This window comes from Hypanus sabinus, chromosome 8 (genome assembly GCF_030144855.1).
Source record: "Hypanus sabinus isolate sHypSab1 chromosome 8, sHypSab1.hap1, whole genome shotgun sequence".
Lineage (NCBI taxonomy): Eukaryota > Metazoa > Chordata > Chondrichthyes > Myliobatiformes > Dasyatidae > Hypanus > Hypanus sabinus.
The window spans coordinates 164,196,541-164,213,085 of record NC_082713.1 but is presented as its reverse complement, the minus strand read 5'-3'; the positions used below and the strand labels follow the sequence as shown (position 1 = coordinate 164,213,085).

The 16,545-nt window shown below is 37.9% G+C and overlaps 1 protein-coding gene across 3 annotated transcripts in view; it reads right to left on the bottom strand.

Moving 5' to 3' along the window:
- Window positions 1-5,747: 5,747 nt before the first annotated feature.
- The window catches only part of LOC132398673 (potassium voltage-gated channel subfamily C member 2-like), a 179,883-nt gene continuing 169,085 nt past the window's right edge, over window positions 5,748-16,545 (bottom strand). Inside the window, exons 2-4 of one of the 3 annotated variants that reach the window (XM_059978430.1) lie at window positions 11,234-12,164; window positions 8,348-8,512; window positions 5,748-6,784 (exon numbers count right to left, since the gene is read on the bottom strand). In XM_059978430.1, coding sequence (XP_059834413.1) covers window positions 6,723-6,784; window positions 8,348-8,512; window positions 11,234-12,164 — 1,158 coding nt within the window. In that variant the 3' untranslated portion in view covers window positions 5,748-6,722. Of the gene's footprint in view, window positions 7,536-8,347; window positions 8,513-11,233; window positions 12,165-16,545 lie in introns of all 3 variants that reach the window. The other 2 variants (XM_059978429.1, XM_059978428.1) reach the window with 2 other exon arrangements.

The following is a 16,545-nucleotide window of genomic DNA, read 5'->3' as shown; positions in this document are numbered from 1 at the left end:
TCTTTAACTTTCTACCATCAGGCAGGAGACTCTGATGCATAAAGACAAGAACAGTCAAGATGGGAAACAGTTTCTACCCTCAGGCCATTATACTTCTGAGCTCCCTGCTGCATCATATTCAAAGTATCTCTGGTTAATCTTTTCTGTACCTGACAATATTTAATTTATGTACTTCAGTTTACTTATTTATGAGTAATTCATCTACAGTTTTTATCCTTACTTTCATATGTGTACTATTGTGCTTTACACCCTGGTTCAGAGAAACATTGTCTCATTTGATGGCATACATGGATATAGTTAAATGATAACAGATTTGACTTGAATTCCTATAAAGGCCAATCATTAGCATTGTTCCATACACTCCCCTCAGCCTTGGATCAATCACAAACTGATGCTAATAGAGCCCACATCAATTAAACACTAACACTATAGTTCTGATTTCTTGTCATAGTCACATATCAATTCGGTATATTTACATTCCCTTCCAAATACAGGGTACAAAGTATACTAAGTTAGATCTTAAGAAGTAGCTTAAAGGAGGAAAAGTAAATATATTCAATTTCTATATAAAATTCTGTCATTGATGCATGGTAAATATCTGAACATATATTTATAAAAGTATATGCAGAAATGTTTTACAGTCTATGTGTATTTACACTTAACCATTATCAAAATTAAAACAGCATCAAATGACTTGCTTGCAAAATCCCAACACAGAAACACACCTTTTGATCAAACAATATATATGACAGTAATTAATGCAAAACATATAAATGCTGACCTCTTGCCCAGTTATTCCATTCTGGTGTGTCATACCATCCAAGTCCTTTAAGGTTCTCCTTAAAATCTATCCCTTAAATCTACGAGGTAAACTTCTGCTTACCTGTTCAGTCATCAGTTTTTTTTTAATTCATAGACAACTCTGATATCAGACTCAAGGAATACAATTGAAAGGTAGTGTAGTGGTTAGCATAGCAGTTTACAGTACCAGTGACTCGGGTTCATTTCCCACCGCTGTCTGTAAGGAGTTTGTACGTTCTCCCCATGACCATATGGGTTTCCTCTGGGTGCACCGGTTTCCTCCCACAATCCAAAGATGTACAGGTTGGTAGGTTAATTGGTCATTGCAAATTCTCCCATAATTAGGCTAGGGTTAAATCAGGGATTGCTGGGCAGTGCAACTCGAGGGGCTGGAGAGGCCTATTCCACAGTGTATCTCAATAAATAAATAAATCTGTAAATTCTTCAGGGTAGAAAGCCATCTTACTTATTTGCATACTCTTTCCATTTCTGAGATTTGGCTACATTGACTTGGAGCTTAATTTTGGAAACAGACTATAAAATTTTGGAATATTTAGAGCAAGTGTCAAGGATATATTTTTATCCTTTGGCATGAACTTAACAAGGAGTGTTGAAATAAAGACAGAAAATGCTGGCAAAACTTGACAAGTCAGACAGTATCTATTCAGAACTGATAAAAGGCTCCAGAACTGAAATGTTAACAGTTTCTCTTTCCACAGATGCTGCCTGAGCTGCTGAGTGTTTCTAGAATTTTTTGCTTTATATTTCAAACTTCCAGAATTTTCAGTTTTATTAATTCCGATTATAGTTTGGCTGAGTGTAGTAGAGATATTAAATCTGGATTGGGGCAACACTGTGGTGCAGCTAGTAGAACTTCATGATCTAGGGTTGATCTAGGCCTCAGTTTCCATCTGTGTGGTGTTTGCACACTCATCCCGTGACAGCATGGTATCATAGTGGTTAGCGCAACGCTTTACAGTACAGGTGACATGGGTTCAATTCCTGCCGCTGCCTGTAAGGAGTTTATATGTTCTCCAACAGTCCAAAGATGTACCAGTTGGTAGGTTAATTGGTCATTGTAAATTGTCCCATGACTAGGCTAGGATTAAATCGGGGGTTGCTGCCTGTCGCTGCTCGACGAGCCTACTCAACGCTGTATCTCAATAAAGACTTCCTGGGTTTCTTCCAGGTTCTTTGTTTTCAACATGTCAATGATGAGTAGATTAACTGGCCAGCTAGAGTGAAGATACTGCAATGGTAATGATATATTCTAAGGGTGTTGAAGAGAATGGAGGAAGAATGGACTAGTGTAAATTAGTGTTTATTAGTCAATGTGGACTCAGTGGGTTGTAGGTTCTGATTCTGTGTTGCCTAATTCAGCTACTCTAACTGAATTTAACAAATTTATTGGCATGTTAGAATTGGATCTTCAGCTGGCTTCCTAAACTGTTGGCCTTGCTTTAACTTTGAGAAGAGAGTGTGAGAAGAGACTGGGATAACCTGCTCTCTGCTTATAACAGAATCCTTTCTGTTGAAACTAATGTTTGGAGGAGAGTAAAATGAATTGGTGTACTTGCATTCTTGCAGTAAACCATGTTTCATCAGTTGGGTAACAATATATAGTTTAAGTGAAACTCGATAATTTAAGATACAAGATCAACGAGGGACTGCAGCATACAAAAATACCAACCACAATATAAATTTCAATTGTAGACAAAGCTCTCAGAAGCTCAGCTTGTTTTGAAAGCCGGTTTGTCATTTGCCATTGGTTCATTTGAACCCAACAACATTAGTATTGGTTCTCTAATCAATGAAGGCTACAGAAATAATTACTTGCTGTTAAATTTTGATTTGTCAGTTTTACTTTGGAGGTATTTTTAAATTGTTTTGTATTAATTTTAACATCATTATTATTGTCTGCCCTTTATACATCTCTCCTGACTTTTCTCATTGACTTACAATATTGCTAAAGTCAAAATGACCTCTTCCAGCACTTGTAAGAGAAAATAATATTTTCAATATCAATTCTGAACCTCAAACTTATTGTTGTTTCCTCATGTTCATGAGAGAAATATTCCCCAGTGCAGTAAATTAGAAATGATTGGTTAATACAATTAAGTTTATGTGGTTGCAACATTTTGAAGAGGAATCAATTTTATATGGGATGCTACTATGAGACAAATGAGCAAATCACAATGAGTCTAATTTTTGTAATAGCTTATGGTTTCCTGCATAAATTAGGAAAACAAAGGAAATATTCATCAGGTCTGAGAGCATCATTGAAAAGTGCGAAGCTTTGATGAAATATTGTAACTCTGAAACAGTTAGTACCTACAGCAAGTTCCTTCACCATAGGTACTGTCTGATATACTAATTACTTACAGTATTTTAATTCAAATTTCAGCACTTGCAATATTTGTTGTTTTCTTTTCTGTGTGTATGCTTAAGTGTTCTAGCTTCTGCAGTAGAAATGCAAAGCACAAATTGGGCATTTCATAATTTTTCATATATATTTTATGGGGAATTGGTTTACATTTCCTTAGAAAAGCCTTTCTGAGGAAAATGTCAAACAGTGCCACTCCTGTTTTCTACTTTCCAAATATTAATGGAGACAATGAAAAGCTTCATTGTGGGGAAGTGAAACATAGTTATCTGTTATTCTGTTATTTACCGAGTCTCTGAGTCATAGAAAACTTCAGCTCATCTAGTCCATGCCGAAGCATTTAAACTATATAGTCTCATGAACACGAGGAAATCTGAAGATGCTGGAAATTCAAGCAACACACACAAAATGCTGGTGGAACGCAACAGGAACGCAACAAGCCAACAGGCCTTCATCTATAGGAAAAAGTACAGTTGATGTTTTGGGTCAAGTCCTGACGAAGGGTCTCAGTCCGCAATGTCGGCTGTACCTCTTCCTATAGATGCTGCCTGGCCTGCTGCACTCCACCAGCATTTTGTGTGTAGTCCCATGAACTTGCACCCGGATCATAGCCATCCACATCTCTCCCATGTAACTATCCAAACTTCTCTCAGACTTCTCGCATGCACACCTTGCACTGGCAGCTCAATCACACTCTCACCACCCTCTGAGTGAAGAGGTTTCCCCTCAAGTTCCCCTTAAACTTTTCACTTTTCATCCTTAACCCATGACCTCTGGTTGTAGTACCACCCAACGTCAGTGGAAAAACTCTGACTGCATTTTTTAAAATATCTTTATCATTTCTCTCCTGCAGTCTTCTGTGCTCTGAGGAACAATTATCTTGGTCAAACCACGTTGTTGCTTCTCACAACACAGACTGTGCTAATATCAGTGCTTAAAATCTGCTCCCTCTCAAAATCTTTTGGATCTCTATTATGACAATGTAATAAAGTTATACTTAGACCATGCACTACATGCCTGTTATACTATACATACTATATAACAGTGCATTCATGTTGTTCCACTTATGAAGTTCTCCCTGTATAAATCCTGATTCCCATCTTACTTTTGTTAGGGTGTATTCTGGAGATATGGAATATAGCAAATATTACGTTCAACAGTAACCAGTCTTCAGATCTGAATATGTATTATGGATTAAATTTAAAGTGCAGCTCAGAACATTGGCCTTCCTGGAGCTGCTCTTTGGAGTTAATTGCAGACTAGGAAACATCCAATTGACCTGTGATGCCTATATATGCATGAATGCACTAAGTACCCCATTCACCTGAGATATCTGCATATGCATGAATGCAGCTCTCTACAGCAGTAATTAACACTCATTTGGGTGTGTTGGTGTGAAGATCTGGGTGTTTGAAAATTATATGTAAATCAAAGGAAGCATTATGAAAGCATTGTAACTAAAGAAATCATCCTGTTGTGACCTCAGTTGTTTAACATACAAAAATGAAATGTACCCTTGGGTCAGGGGGCTTCTACTAAGAGTGTCACCAGTATGATAGCCGCTGTTCATTTTGCTGAATAAAGACTTCTATATCCACCAGCTTCAGCGTCTCTCATGGTAACTTCGCTCACAGTCACAACACTTTCAATCATGGTAGAGAAAACCAAGGCACTGGGAAAGCAATCCTTCAGCAACTACACTGCCACATATGAACAAGTCACCCGAGACTGAGCAAGTGAGACTCTTTTTCCAGTTACAGCTGTGACAATATTGATGTTAAGTTACGACATCCTCTGCGTCACTTTAAAAGCAACAACACCAAGTAATGAAGAAAGGCTATTAGTTCTATTTTAGAAACTGTTGTAATCCAAAGAAAACATGCTTTTCTCTCCTAATCTGATGGTACTCATGTACTCCTCATTTAGCCTTCCTGCTCCAGAAATAATATATCTAATATTGTAATGCTCTTTTAAATACCCTCTGTTTAAAATCTTATGGTCTTGTTAGTAAATAAAATAACAGTTTTTGTGCACTCGGTCTTCCTGAGGCTAATACCATCAATACTAGAATGTATCAAACTCTTTGTCCTTCCTATTAAAAATAGCATTGTGTATTCAGGGCAGCACAGTAGCACAGTGGTTACTACAAAGCTTTGTTGTCCAGGTAACCCGGGTTCAATTCCTGCCGCTGCTGGAAGGAGTTTGTTCATTCTCCCTGTGACTGCGTGGGCTTCCTCCATGTGATCGGGTTTCCTCCCACAGTACAAAGACGTACAGGTTAGTAGGTTAATTGATCATTGTAAATTGTCTCGTGATTGGGCTGCGATTAAATCAGAGGACTGCTTGGCATGGCTTGAAGGGTCAGACGGGCCTATTCCACACTGTGTCTCAACAAAGAAATAAATAAACAAATAGAATTTAATATGATTAACAGTTGATAAGAAATAACATTAATATCAATCATCAGGTCACTTTCAACACTACCATGAACTTCATACACACAGTTCAAAGATTTACTGACTGTACCCAGATCATGTACATCACAGACCACAAAAACATACAGTAAATTAAAAAATAAATGTTTAATATGTTCATATGTTCACAAACATAAAATATTGAACAACAATAGGTTGTAACAAAATTGCACAAAAATATTTTATTTTAACGACTTCACAAAAATAGCAGAAAATAATTCAAGATGGATATGATTAAATGCCAGATGATTTTTTAAATTTAATTCCAGCTGTGTTTCCTGTAATTGCGTGCTTTAACATGTCTATAGCACTATAGTGTAGACTTATTTATTGCAGGGAACAGGGTTAATACAGAAAAAAAACATTGTTCTTACCAATGATATACATGTTTTATATACAGTTTCAGTAATGTCTGATTTCAGCATAACTAGCTCCTGCCTCAGTAATCAGCTGAAGCACCCTAGACCATGTATACACAATATTTATAATTAGCTCATCCACTTTACCACAGATTCACTTCATGGACAACTGATTCCAGATACTTTTGTAAAATGATATTTTAACTCTATTGAAGTCTTACCCATGTCACTTCTGAGATAAGCTCTGCTTAACACCACTTTACATGCAGCATTCATCCAGAAAAATCATTATGGCTAAAATCCCTTTTACCATTTCAAAAAGTCTGAAATCCTTTGATAACACTGCAGTCAGTAACAGCAGCACCAATATAGTAATAAATCCATTGCTGAAATCTTTAAAATAAATATATTTGCTGATAATGTTAACAAAACTGAACAATGTACATCTCTAAATATCAGAAATGTATATTTCCATTGATACATATTTTACAAGAATTTATCATGCAGATCATGCTTATAGAACTATATACACATATAGTAACTCATCTAGTTAACAAGTACATATATATGTTAATAATTAAGACATGAATATGGAGGTCCTTTATGGTTTCAGTTAAACCAGCTAGGCATTTCTCGTTGGATTGAAAATGTTACCCAGATGATGGATATGTTACCTCTTTTCATGTTTGTGCCTTCCTGACGCCATTAAGAATGTGCGCTTGTCTCTGCTTGCGTGTAACCAGTAAAGACAACATCTTTGCAGTTATCTGCATGTAAACAATCGGAAACACTCAGTTCTACACACTTCATTACTCATCTTCTCTACAGAACAGTAATAAATTCCAACATGCAGAACAGTTGGTCAGAGCTTTGTTCAGCAAATGGTGCAATACACACAAATATCCAGAGCCATCCACGTCCCAGAAAGTGCACATTGCTTGCAGACGATGAGACAGAATGTTCCATGCAAATGATTTAACCCAAGTCACATTGTGTGAATTCAGACAGAAGTCAAGACATCTTCAAAATGGAGCAAAGTCACAGAAATGAAGTTCCAATGGAGTGATATCATTTGGAAGCACATATTTGTATTCAGTATCTCCCTGAAAAACACTTATCATTGAACATAGTGGCTAAACAGATCTTCTAAATCCCCTTAATTTGCAATGGTAATGTAATAAAATTAACATATAAGCAAGACGCATTACTTTGCAAAGATTAAATGCAAAGGTCAGAAACTTCAATTAATGCAATTTTTTTTATATTTACAGTTGTATCATGCAGGTTTTAAATATTACTGGTAGGGCCACACTTAAAGCTGCTGTCTCAATTATATTGTAATGCAGTAGAATATATATTGAATAATTTATTCTAAGCTTGTTTACAGTATAGATGGGATGGGAGATCGAGATCGTCTCAGGGGACAAGGTGAACTGTAGGGTGAAGCTACTGGAGACAGTCTTAGAGCATTACCAGCCAAGCCAGATATGTTGTTTAGGCTTCTGGACTTTTCATATCCTTTTACAAAAATAAAAAAAATGCACAGATATCAGTTTGCATCAGTTAATAGCCAAGAAAACAACATTACAAAATTCAATGCAATGAAACACGATTTGCTTTACAACAAAGTGGCTTGGTTAAAATCTATCACTTTAAGAGTGATTTGGGGCTCGTAAACTTTTCTGTGCCAAATGCATCAATGAATGTGCTAAATTGTGCAGAGAAAAAGTGGGACAAACACATTAACAGGAGCTCTACACAGGTTACATCAGAGATTACATTTGTTTCTATTATAAGGGAACTGACTATGTGACTATTTTAGCATAATATAGTTAATTCTGTCCACTGGCTGAACATAGCAGTTCTACTGAAACAGATGCTAACTTATTAATGCAAATGTATTAACTTTCAGAACTCTGCATTTGTATAAAACCCTCAAATTCATAGTTTACGGCTTCTGTTTAAAAGTAAACTGTGATAAAGCTAAATAAGATATGCAAAACTTAATCACTTAATTATATTCTGCACTATTTCTAGAAATCAAATAACAACATAAGTTACAGATTAAATATTAAAGATGAACTCCTCAGATATGCCTGGGCTAACTGGAGCATTGATGGGTTTATACACGTAGGAACAATCTCAATTGAAAACATACACAAACACAGACTCAAAAATGTATACTTGGATGTTCATTAGTTAATGCATTACGAGAAAAATGACTGCACAGAGAAGTAGTATGATATGGAAAATGAACTTTTTTTTTCTAAATTAGCTTTTGCAATAACTTCCAGAACTTTCACTTAAGCTTTTTAAGGAGAATTGCGTACCTTTCCTGATCCCTCCGTCAGTTGTACAAGCATAGTCACCCGTTGAGAGCAAGAAACACGTTCCCCCTCTTCTGCTTTTGTCCCTGGTGCTAGACCGTCTGATTGGAAGCCTGTCTTCAGGTGATAGTGGCTGGTCACTTCCTGCACTGTCTTCACCTGACAACACTGTTCACATCACCATTCCATTTATTGTTACTGAACATACATCACTATATCAAAACAACAGTTTACAATCTGAATTCATAACCGATGCATGCAAGCTTGAGGTGATGTTTCTGTGTGAAATATTTATTTCTTATCAATAAGTGCACTAACAAGGAATAGCGGTGAAAATGCCGAACACATTAAGCGAGGAGACCAGCACTCAGTGGGAAGGATTCTGTAACGGCCTGCAATTGTCAAGTTAACATGCACATCCACAAAGAGCATAATTCAGTGAAGTCAAGAAATCAAAACTAACAACATGCGCTATTGTTGCAAATGTTAAGGATTATTAATATATAGACGCTTTTGTCAAATATGAAAATACATCATGAGCAAAAGGGTAACACCATCCATCTGAAATAAAACTAAATTTATCAATTGGAAAAAAAATTTGTAAAGCTTGTTTCATTTGTTCTAAAATTTGGCATTCTATATAACAAATAATGATTCATTCAACATTAATCATAATAGCTAATTGATATGGAATTCACAATAATGTACATTTCAAAATGACACATTAACATTTGACAAGTTTAAATCATTCAAGATCTGATGCAGAAATAACCAGTTAGGATATAAAATGGTGACACTTTATTGTTAAGACTTTCAAGTAAATATAATGAGGTCATTTTACACATTACTACATTAACTAAAGTTCTCGGGAAATCTGTGCTGCGGAATTATTTCAGTTTTTCATTAGTTGTTAATAAGATATGTGTAGTTGTAAATCAGATTTTCAATCAAATGCAACCACAAATCTTTAAAAGATGAACCAGCTTTCATTCATTCAAAATTCTCATGGGTTCATGATTGATTCACTTAGAACCAAAGGCTAGTTTTTCTTCCTTATACTCAGATAAAGAAATGATGGGGCAAAAAGCTTTAAGAAGTCTTATACCTGGCAGCTTATCTTAACAGGTGAAATGAAAGACAATTGCAAAATGCATGTGCATTCTACCTGACAGATATCCTTCTCTGTTTGACATTCAGGTGAACATTTATGCTTAAGGAGAAAATCTAAGATCTTCACGAAAATTCATTATTACAAAATGGCGAGAGTTACCCAATTGCAATTATTATTTCATTCCATGCTAACAATTTATTGCCCAGGACGAATTTTACACCCAAATGCAATCCACCTGCGTGCACTTCAAACACTGCCTACTTGATCCAGATGTTGCCATTTTCAATGACCATATTGGATCCTTGCCTTCAAGTAATAAATATCCTTAAGTTTTTTTTCAGACTCAGGAAGAGGAAGGAGTGCAGGCTACTTATAAATAATTTCATTCCTTGGATTGGGTGTCTTTGGCAGTTGGCTTCCAACTTGCCCATTAACAGCAGGATGTTACAATGTGCACTGTCACTGCTGTCTCTAGACCAATTTAGATGCTATTAGTGTCCCTCTGAGGCTAGGCAGAAGCAGTTTTAATTGTCAACATTGCGTGTGCAAATATCTAGTATTTTAACAAGCTTTCGTGATACTTCCTGTTTGTCAGCTGTTTCGTTTATTGAGAGTGGGTAAGGACTTTGGTTAAACTACAACCAAGGCCTATGAAAGCATTGGCACAGGGTCTACTGAATATTTTGTAACTTGAAGAAAAATTAATGAAACTGTACTTTTGTTGACAAGGAAATCATTAAAAGGAAAAACATGGGTAATCTCTTCTTCCTAAGCAGCACACACAAAATTCTGGAGGAAATCAGCAGGCCAGGCCGCATCTATGGAAAAGAGTAAACAGAAACTGTTTCGGGCCGAGTCCTGATGAAGGGTCTCAGCCTGAAAAGTCGACTATTTACTCTTTTCCTTAGATTCTTCCTGGCCTGCTGATGTTCCTTCAGCATTTTGTGTGTGTTGCTTGGATTTCCTGCATCAGCAAGATTTTCTCATGTTTGTGAATCTCTGCTTCCTACCTGTGATACCCAAGAAGTCAGTGCAAAGTTTGTTCAGGATGGCCAAACTAGTCCGTGAGCTGCAGAGGTGAAGCAAACAAGGCAGACATCACCTGGCTTCACAAAAACTTCAATTGACAGGAACCAGGTTTTAGCAATTTGACCTCTCAATGTCTGGTGCAAATGAACAAAAAGTTCTTAATGCATACTCTGTCCATTTGTCCTGAGGACTAAAATCATCCAATGGGCATTGAAGTAGCCTCCTAATGTTAAAAGTAGGTACAACTGGATTATCAATGTCACATCCAAGGTACCTACCTGCAGGCTACTCAGGGTTCTCTAATGTGACAGAGGTAGAAGGAAGTTGAAGCTTCTCTTCTATTGCCTTTTGCTTATTTATTCTCATTTTTTCCTTTTATTGGGGATGTGAACATCTGGTAAAAGCCGGTGTCTCATAAAAGTCCCATTTGGTCAATATCTTGAAGTCTATAATGTTTGTATAACAGGGACAGCTGAATAAACATTTGTTGCTTATCACTTGTGAATTTCTATTAGGAAGTTTTGACTGTGTTAAAATGAACAAGCTACCTTATTTTACAATTACACAATCCCATTATACAGACTCATATATCTTAAGTTGCTCATGACAGAAATTAAAAAGTTAGAAAATATAACTTTTTAAAAGGGCAGATATACACTGAATTCTATGTTCAGCCACAGTGCGCATACCAGTCTAAGTCCATAGCTTACCAGATTACGTATTTTCCGTTCAGTGCAGGTGTGCCTTACCTGTTCTGTTGCACTCCATCTTATCCTTCCCAAAAGGACATGGGTCACTCTGAGTACTGTTGCAAGGTGTAGTCAGGTCAGTTTTGCAGAACGTTGGAGACCCTGCTTGAGGAGCTTGCATGATGTGCTTCTTTCTCTTTCTTGGAAGTTTTTGTTTTGCCATGGCCAGTGAATAGTACATTCCAAAATTATTGACAATAACAGGTACGGGCATCGCTATTGTGAGGACACCCGCAAGAGCACAGAGAGCTCCTACCAACATTCCTGACCATGTCTGAGGGTACATGTCTCCATATCCAAGTGTTGTCATGGTGACAACGGCCCACCAGAATCCAATAGGGATATTTTTGAACTTGGTATGGTCACTGGCTGTTGGATCGTTGGGGTTCGCTCCTATTCGCTCAGCATAGTAAATCATAGTGGCAAATATCAACACACCCAAAGCCAAGAAAATGATTAAGAGTAGAAATTCATTTGTGCTTGCACGGAGAGTGTGTCCAAGCACTCTAAGTCCCACAAAGTGACGGGTCAGCTTGAAGATTCGAAGAATTCTGACAAACCTTACCACCCTGAGGAAGCCCAGCACATCTTTTGCAGCTTTTGATGAGAGTCCGCGGAGTCCCACTTCCAAGTAAAAGGGTAAAATTGCCACAAAGTCAATAATATTTAGAAGATTTTTGACAAATTCAAGTTTGTGAGGGCAGAATGTAACCCGGACTAAAAATTCAATAGTAAACCAGAATACACACACTCCTTCAACATATGTCAGTGCCGGGTCTGTTTCAATCTCAAGGTGCTGGATTAATTGAGATGAGTTCCCATTTTTTACACGCTCTGTTTTATTAACAATCTCGTTAAATGCCTCATGTGTCTCAAGGCAGAAGGTGGTGATAGAGACGAGGATGAACAATAAAGATGCAAAGGCAATAAACTGAAAGAGAAAGCAAACATGCAATTATTGAAAATGGAAACAACAATTTCAAGTGATTTGGTTAGTTACAATAAAACTTGTAGTAGACAAAAGTATTATTCAATTATTATTTAGAGTAAATTAAAACTAGACTTGCAAAGCAAATGCTTTACAATGGCTGGGTTGAGTTGTTCTCTGACCTTGGCAATTTACTGGCAAACGTTTTGTCATCATGCGAGGAGACATTGTCCAGGTGCTGTTGATGTGTTGTGCCATCTGAATGCTTAGTATTTAAATACTTATCCATCAGTTAAAGCTACCTCACTACTTCTTTGGCACTACTTATTTAATTTAACTATTTAATATAAATACAATTATTGTAATTCACAGTTTTTCCTCTATTATTATGTATTACATTGTACAGCTGCCGGAAAGACCATAAGATGGAGGAGCAGAATTAGGTGACTTAACCCATCGAGTCTGCTCCGTTATTTCAATCGTGGCTGATTCAATTTTCCTCGCAGCCTAATCTTCTCCCTTCTCCCCATATCCCTCCATGCCTCTCTATTCTGAAGTTATGTCCTCTGCTCTTAGCTTTTCCCATCAAAGGAAATATCCTCTCCAAATCCACTTTATCAAGGCCTTTCGCCATTTGATAGGTTTCATTGAGGTCACTCCTCATTTTTCTTAATTCGAGTGAATACAGGCCCCGGAGCCATCAAATGCTTTTCACGTGACGCCATTCAATCCTGGAATCATTTTTTGTGAATCTCCTTTGAACGCTCTCCAGTTTCAGCATATGCTTTCTAAGATAAGGGGCCCAAAACTGCTCAGGTGAGGCCTCACCAGTGCTTTATAAAGTCTCAACATTATATACTAGTTTAACAGCATATTCTAGTCCTCTTGAAGTAAATACTAACATCACATTTGCCTTCCTCACCACAGACTCAACCTGCAAATTGACCGTTATGGAATCCTACACAAGGTCTCCCAAATCACTTTGCACCTCAGTCTTTTGTATTTTCTCTCCATTTAAAAAATAGTCAACCCTTTCATTTCTTCTACCAAAGTGTATGACCATACATTTCCTGACATTGTATTACATCTGCCATTTCTTTGCCCATTCTCCAGATCTGTCTAAGTCCCTCTGTAGCCTCTCTACTTCCTCAGAATTACCTGCCCCTCCGCCTATCTTCATATCGTCTGGAAACTTTGCAACAAAACTATTGATTCCATCATCCAAATCATTGACATATAACGTAAAAAGAATCAGTCCCAACAAAGAGCCCTGTAGAAACCACTAGTCGATGACCCATGCCTCTCCACATATCTTCATATCGTCTGGAAACTTTGAAACAAAGCCATCAATGTCATCAGCCAAATCATTGACATATAACATAAAAAGAATCAGTCCCAACAAAGACTCCTGTGGAACACCACTAATCAACGACAGGTAACAAGAAGTTGTTCCCTTTATTCCCACTCTTTGTTTCCTGCCAATCAGCCACTTCTTTATCCATGCTAGAATTTTTCCTGTAATACAATGGGCTTGTTAGCCTCTCAAGCAGCCTCATGTGCAGCTCCTTGTCAAAGGCCTTCTGAAAATTCAAGTACGCAACATCAACTGATTCTCTTTAGTCTATCCTGCTTGCTGCTTCTTCAAAGAATTCCAACAGATTTCTCAGACAAGATTTTCCCTTGCAGAAAACATGCTGACTATGGCCTATTTTATTATATGATTCCAAGTACCCTGAGACCTCGTCTTTAATAAGACAATAAATTTCATGACATATGCCAGTGATACATATACCTGATTCTGATTCTAACAGTGGCCTGGGGAACATTAATCATCACGCTCCTGACGAGATTGGTTATATTACTATAAGAATGCAATGAAGCTGCTAACAGAATTGCTGCTGGCAAGGTGCTGCCTAGGCTCTTGCTAAACTGCAAAGCATGATTAATAAAGAGGCCAAAGTGAGGACATTGATGAATCCCACCATACATGGCATACAGCACAATTGTTTTTCACTTCTGATGGGCTCAGGAAAACTTGGACATCACAAGGTACCAGTGATAACTCATTGTTTTTACGAGTAACCATTCTTTAATAAACTTGTGTCATGCTCGCTTCAATTCAACTAGTGCAATGTATCTGGAGCTCTGCTCTCCCTTCCTCCAATAGCTCCCTTCACTTGTATCCCCTTCCCAGCAATCTCTCTGCAGGGAGTGACCACGTGAGTGTGTGCATGCTACAAATGACCTGGTCCTATACAACCACCTGCTTTGTCCACCTGTGTAAGGGTAGGAAGAGCTGTGTGAATGTTGTTGCCAATCCAAACTGATTGGGGTCTGCCAGTGAGGGAATTGAAGACCCAGTTGCATAAGAAAGTATTGAGGACTATGTCTTGAAGCTTATTGTTGTGTATTCAATATTTCATCAATATTTGAGTAATATTGTAAAGATATTGTTTGATTAAGCATTCATTGTTGTTTAAATAATTAGCTACAAATAATACGTAAATCATCACACCACTGTGTCATAAGTACGCGATTCATTTAAAGTAAAAATGAAGTTAGACATGTTCTTCTCAGCTCTCTGTTTTTATTTTGATTAGTTTAAAGTTTTGGAATTACAAAACATAACACTTATTGATTAGTTTCAGGATGATAGTATTGAATGTCTAGCAGTAGTCAATGAAGAGCATCCGGATGTATATGTCTTTGCTGTGCAGATGATCAAGGGCTGAGTGAAGTGCCAATGAAATGGCATCTGCTGTTGACCTGTTGTAACAGTACACAAATTGTACTGGATCCAATTTGCTTCCCAAGCAGGAATTGATATGTTTCATTACCAACCTCTTGAAGTACTTAATTACAGTGGATGTAAGTGCTACTGGACGATAGTCATTGAGGCAGGCTCCTATGTTCTTCTTAGGCACTGGTATTAATAAAGCCTGCTTGAAGTGGTAACCTCAGATTGTTGACGTGAGAGTTTAAAGATATTGGTAAACACTCCAGTCAGTTGATCTGAACAGGTCTTTAATACATGGCCAGGTACCTCGTCTGGGTCACATGCTTCCCGTGGGTTCACCCACCTGCAGGGCGCTCTCATATCGTCCTCTGAGAACAAAATCACACGGCTGGAGGAATTCATGAAAGTGCCTTCATGGTTTGATGGTGAAAGCGAGCATAAAAGGTATTGAGTTCATTTGGAAGCCTTGTTGTCACCTATATCGCTTGATTTCACTTTGTGGGAGGTGATAGTGTTCAAGTCCTGCCACAGCTGTTGAGGTCTTCAGTGATTCAAATTTGGTCCGGAAATGCCAGTTTGCACATGAATTCCTTTGGAGCAGGAGTAATTTACGGTAAGCAATTAGTCTTCCAACCAGAACATATTTGGGATATGGGCAGGAACCCATGCAGTCACGGGGAGAAAGTACCAACTCCATAAAAGCAATTCCAGAGATCAGTATTTAATCTGAACCACTGGAATATGAGGCAGCAAGAGTATCTGTCACACTGCTGTGTAACCTTGATGCAAAGCCTTTGGTGAACTGAAGATATATTAATCAGGACCATCCCTTCAGCAAGCTCTGTGGTGATCTACCAGATCAGAAGGGTGGCTTGACTTGTATTTGATAAATAGTGTTACTTCTTGGACACATAATGTCTATTACAGCTAGCCACCGGAAAAGCAGGACCGTGCAAGTTATTTCAGAGAATCTAGAGCACGATTTGTGAAAAGACACTCATGATGTGAGACTGTACCAGAGGCTGCTTGACAAAATGCTCATTACCTCACCGTCTCGTGGTGCAGATGTTCAAATCTGGAGCAACAAACTTTTTGCTTGGGAAACACAGTGTCAGACCATATGAGCAAAGGAGCTGCTCTTGTGCCAAGATAAGACCACCCTCAGTGTAGAAGCACAACACCTTATATTCCACCTGGGTTTCCTCTGACCTGATGGTATGAATAACAATTCCTTCTAATGATAAACAAATTCCTCTCCCGCACCTCCTCTATTCTCCTCTCTGACCTTTTACTTCTCACCTGCCTTTTACTTACCACTGGGTCCCCTCTTCCTATGGTCCACTCTCCTCTCCTATCTGACTCTTTCTTCTCCAGCTCCTGATCTTTTCCTGCTCTTCACTTATCACCTCCCAGCAAGGATCTTTCCCCTTTTTACTCTGGCATCTTCCTGCTTCCTTCTCAGTCCTGAAATATTGACTGTTTCTTCTTTTCCATAGATGTTGTCTGACCTGCTGAGTTCCTCCAGTATCTTGTATGTGTTGCTTTGGATTTCCAGCATCTGTAGAACTTCTCGTATATGTAAGGTGAATTGGAAGTTTATGTTTTGATGTTTTGAGTCAAGATCCTTCCTTTGGTCCATTGGCTTTT